The 5,404-nt window shown below is 41.5% G+C and overlaps 1 protein-coding gene across 1 annotated transcript in view; it reads right to left on the bottom strand.

Moving 5' to 3' along the window:
• cds1 (CDP-diacylglycerol synthase (phosphatidate cytidylyltransferase) 1) overlaps window positions 1-5,404 on the bottom strand; it is a gene marked incomplete at its 3' end in the record, with an annotated part of 24,140 nt that overhangs the window by 11,489 nt on the left and 7,247 nt on the right. The window contains 3 exon segments of the mRNA XM_014019679.1: window positions 859-956; window positions 1,071-1,167; window positions 4,452-4,609. Of these exon segments, the coding sequence (XP_013875133.1) occupies window positions 859-956; window positions 1,071-1,167; window positions 4,452-4,609 (353 nt within the window).

Genomic DNA, 5,404 nt, shown 5'->3' on the forward strand with positions numbered 1-5,404 from the left:
TGTGTGTGTGTGTGTGTGTGTGTGTGTGTGTGTGTGTGTGTGTGTGTGTGTGTGTGTGTGTGTGTGTGTGTGTGTATGCAAAGTGTGGATAAAGACCAGAGTCAGTGACGTCTTAGAGCGATCGGGTGAATGTTACGGACAGGAAGTGCCAACAAAACAACAACCTGTCAAAATAAGACAGTTTAAGCTGTGAGAGATGTTAAAGGATGAATCCTGATTGTTTTGTGTTGAGCTGTCACATATATAACTTCAAGCTGACTTTGTTTCAGAAAGTAATGATTACATGCAGCTCTATCAACCTTTCAATTCAAGATGGCCGCCACAGTTAATCAAAGTTAGCCAACACACTAACTGTTATAACTCGGTCAGTTTCACCAACACTATAACTGAGAGTCATCACTAATACCTGAGCGTGTTCATTTATGTTTGTTTATTAAAATATTCAAGCCACAGCTCATCTCCTAATCTCATCAGAAATGTTTTCTCTTATTTCACGTGTTAGCCGTCATAACGACGCCGAAATCAGAAGTAGACGTTTCTGTGATTATAATGACAACATGTATCTCCACAGATACCATAAATACTTTTAAAATATGTTGGATTAATTGTTGATAAAATGTCCCGACAGTAAGATAGAAATGTGAGGCTCAATGTCAGGACTGATAGGAGACCTGAGATTTTGTATAAACTAAATTTATTGACATTTTATGCCCAAAGAGTCAAAAATTTAACCATTTAAAGAGTGAGTCTCACTCTGTAATATCCTGTAAACACATAATTACATTAATATTTGAGCGGAAATCAAAGTTGAACCTATTAAAAGGTCTTCCTGAGGGTAATTAAAGGTTTGAAACTCACCAGCTCAGGGTTCTGAACCAAGGCAGCTCGTAGGAATGATAAACTCTGTAACCAATGGTGATGATTTCATGGAAACACTTGATTTGCACACACATGACCTGCAGCAGCAGGAGAAAACCGGGTCAGTTTACAAACTCACAAACACTCTTCACATTCAACGGATTTGCTTGGAAACTTCGACAGGAAGAGATCTGATAAAGTGTCGCTCTCACCGCAAAGATAAGAGAGATGGGTCCCATATAGATGATGGGGAAAAAGCCTAAAATCATGGCTATGGACAGAACTCCTCGGATCCAGTAGTTCTTCCACCTGTACAGGTTGAAAAACACAAAAGATGTAAATGAAAATAACTCATATGGCTGATGCTGTGGCTTCTGTCTGCATCTTCTGGCTTCCTCCGGCTGAGAATGTTGTTTTAACTTGATTAAGCAAGTTAATACTGTTAGCGTTAGCACTGCATTAAAGTTAGCATTAGCACCACATTAAAGTTAATATTAGCGTTAGCACAGCATTAAAGTTAGCTCTGTGTTAATGTTAGCGTCAGTGAGGTATGTACACCTCATTAGTTAGAGATAGCACCACATTGGTGTTAGCTCTGTTAGTGTTAGCGTTAGCAAAGTTATCAGTGTTAGCGTTAGCTCAGCCTTAGTGTTAGCATTAGCTCAGCTTTAGCATTAGCCTAGTGTTAGCATTAGCTCAGCCTTAGTGTTAGCTCAGCCTTAGTGTTAACTTGGTGTTAGCATTAGCTCAGCCTTAGTGTTAGCTCAGCCTTAGTGTTAACTTGGTGTTAGCATTAGCTCAGCCTTAGTGTTAGCTTAGTGTTAGCATTAGCTCAGTCTTAGTGTTAGCATTAGCTCAGCTTTAGTGTTAGCCTAGTGTTAGTGTTAGCTCAGTCTTAGTGTTAGCGTTAGCTCAGCTTTAGTGTTAGCCTAGTGTTAGCATTAGCTCAGTCTTAGTGTTAGCTCAGCCTTAGAGTTAACCTAGTGTTTGCATTAGCTCAGCCTTAGTGTTAGCTTAGCGTTAGCTCAGCATTAATGTTTGCTTCGTGTTAGCATTAGCTCAGCCTTAGTGTTAGCATTAGCTCAGCCTTAGTGTTAGCTTAGTGTTAGTGTTAGCTCAGCATTAGTATTAGCTTAGTTAGTGTTAGCTTAGCCTTAGTGTTAACTTAGTGTTAGTGTTAGCTCAGCATTAGTGTTAGCTTAGTGATAGCATTAGCTCAGCCTTAGTGTTAGCATTAGCTCAGCTTTAGTGTTAGCTTAGTGTTAGCATTAGCTCAGTCTTAGTGTTAGCATTAGCTCAGTCTTAGTGTTAGCATTAGCTCAGTCTTAGTGTTAGCATTAGCTCAGCATTAGTGTTAGCTTAGTTAGTGTTAGCTTAGCCTTAGTGTTAACTCATGGTGCGTTCACACCGAACGCGATTTCAGCTTCAAAATCGCAGCCAACGCTGAAGTTTGAAGCTCGTGCACTTTGAGGTCAGACGCAGGACATCTGCGCTGCACGGCGACAGCCGCCCCGCCCCTCCCTCCTCTGTCGGGCTGTTTAATGTCGGACGAGGAAGTGGCTTTGCTTTATTTACAGACAGCCAGAACGTGTCACGTTCATCAGATAATTAATTMATAATTAATTCACCAGATAATTCAGAGAAGAGGCTCACAGCTGCTTTCAGGACTATTTTTTCAGTCTGATGAGTCGCTGCCACGCATTGCTGCGGATCAGGACACGACTGCAGCCCTCATTTTAGCTAAAGAGCAGAAGCTCCGTCTGTTTCAGGTTAGTGGACCTCATTCAGTAAACTGTCCCGTCGGGAAATATGTCGCTACGTCACACAGTGGAGTCTCTCTGATTGGTTGACGCTGCGCGTCGAGCTGCAAAAGTTCAGATTTTCTAACTTCAGCGATTTGGACGATTTGGACGATCTGAGCGTTCGACGCTCAGATCGTCCAAATCGCGCTGCTCTAATCGCGCTTGAGGCGCCGCAGAACTTCCCGACGTTGCTTGAAGCGCGTCCACCATAGACTTTGTATGTAAACCTGCTGCTCCTGATGCTGAAATCGCGTTTGGTGTGAACGCACCATTAGTGTTACTGTTAGCTCAGCATTAGTGTTAGCTTAGTGTTATCATTAGCTCAGTCTTAGTGTTAGCTCAGCATTAGTGTTAGCTTGGTATTAGCTCAGCCTTAGTGTTAGCTCCATGCCAGAATGAGTAATATAAGTTACTAATCGCAAAGGGACAAATTTTAATCGTGGCAGTTTTTCTGATAATTGCACACAAAACAATTCTGCAACTTATAAGAAGCAAAAAAGTCTAAATAAAAATCTGCAACATTGTAAAGCTAATAATTTGAATTATTTTAGGATCAAATGATATTTATTGATTTGTCAACACACTCAGAATAATAAAACCTGACCCATGGGCCTGAAGCTGTCTAGAAATATCCTAAAATTTCATCTAAAAGATCTGACTTCTGACTAAACTACTATTAAAATAAATTAAAATTCAGGCCTGAATATGCTTCATCAGCACATTAACTTTACCAGAAGTACATGTGTGGAAAAAGGATTTAATGCAACACATCCTGCAGTGTTTGTAGCTCTGAGAACAAAACAAAAACAGAACAAAAACAGCTAAAAGCTGCACGTCGGCTGCTGTGTGAATGAAGCAGAAAAACAGCAGCATCATGAAGACATGATGCTGCAGTCAGTCCATCACTGCTTCCTTCTGACCACAGGCAGTAAAAACAGGGTCTGATCTCAACTCCTGGTTGTGTTTTCTTCTCCTCTCTCGTCTGGCTCCTGTCCTCCTGCACTACGAGCCTGCAGAGATTAGCCTCCCGGTGAGCCTTTAGGCACCACGACCCGCTCGCCTCGCCCTGCTCCTCACAGCTCAAACATTGATTTATCGACACATTTTCATCAACAGATCATCTAAAACAGCAAACAAAGCCAACAAGCAGCTGACGGGAGTTTGTTTCAGTGTCTTCAGAGACCGCCTCGACTCGTTTCCTCTGAAACCAAACAAACTCTTAGAGCTTTAAAAATCACTTTCTCAGCCTCAGCGCTGCCTGACGTGTCGGACATCTTCAGTGCTGACTCCACAGACGAATGATGCTGACTGCAGCTTCCAGCTTTAACTCAACCAGAACTCTTTTTTCCCCAGGAGATCTGATTACGCCCACATTTAGTGATAACGATGATTAAAGTGTGAGACTCAAAGAAAACATCTTCATATTTAAGAAACTCCACTAATGCCCACGATTTTACCCATTTTGCCACATAACTGGCATGTTTTCTTTTGATACTGGCTCAGCCAAAATAAAACAGGAAGTGACATCATCTTTAATAAAAGAAACTCTCTGGTCTTTATTTATTGAAACAATATTATTGTTTCAATAAATGGCCCCCCCCCCCCACACTGCTGGCGCCCCTGCAACTGACTTTTTTGTTATATGTGGTTATTGCTATCTTTCTAAAAGTGAATTCCTATTTATGACAAAAAACTGATGTCACAGGCTCTTTAATATCCAGGCAGACTTTGGTTCTGATCTCTGCAACACCTGTTCACTCACTACAGGTAACACCTGCACAGGTAGCGTACCTGGGAGGCAGCCCCTCCAGAGCTTTGGTCAGGCATTCTGGAGTGTTGTCCATGTCGGCCGTGGAGGGGAGGACGTCTGGAGCGTCTAACTTGGAGTCCACGTCACATTCTTCCTCTGCGTCGCCCGGCGGGCCCGGCCTGTCCTCACCTTCAGCCCCCTGCCAGGAAACAGCACAGGCTGTGAACACACACCTGGCACAGGTAAGGGTCTGAACGTAGACCATGTGAGCAGAGTGGCTCTCATGAGAACTTGGATGTAGAGCAGCTGGACCTGAGCAGACGCTTGGTTAACCTCTTCAGCCCCGAGGGGTTTTCTTCAAGTTTTTGCTCAAAATATCATGTTGAAATGTAACCGAGTGTATCTGAACATTTATAAACTCTGTTTATAATATTGGTATCAAAATAAAACAACACTTGGGAGATTTCATCGGAAGTGTAAGTATTAAAACAGCTGCTGTGGTTTTAGAGATATTTAGGATGAAACTTTATTATTTTTTATTTTTTCTCTCCCATCTGAATACTTTTTTTAAACCATAATGAATCAGGCTAAAAACTCTTGGAAACCACAAACCCACTTGTGAACATCACCTGTGCAAAGATTCATGCTGCTAAAACGAACTGGAGCAAAGTTACAGAGGTTTTAGTAAAGAAATTATTTTGAATTTTGTCATTCTGCACAGGACAGACCATGAGGTTTCATTAATAAATGTTAAAGGGATCCATGATTAGTTGTAACATTAGACTTTATTTAATAAACATTTTAACTGTAAAATAAAGACTGTAAAAATACTGTAGGCTGTTTAGATTTTATCATTTTTAAACTAAATTTTCAAAATGTATTACACGGACGGGGCCATTTTATTTCCACACAAAGCATTCTGGGTAAATGATGACGTGGATAGGTCCTCGGTGCGAGGCTGCTAGCGAGCTATATCCACCCTGAAGGTTAATCT

This window comes from Austrofundulus limnaeus, unplaced genomic scaffold, assembly GCF_001266775.1.
Source record: "Austrofundulus limnaeus strain Quisiro unplaced genomic scaffold, Austrofundulus_limnaeus-1.0 Scaffold226, whole genome shotgun sequence".
Classification (NCBI taxonomy): Eukaryota; Metazoa; Chordata; class Actinopteri; order Cyprinodontiformes; family Rivulidae; genus Austrofundulus; species Austrofundulus limnaeus.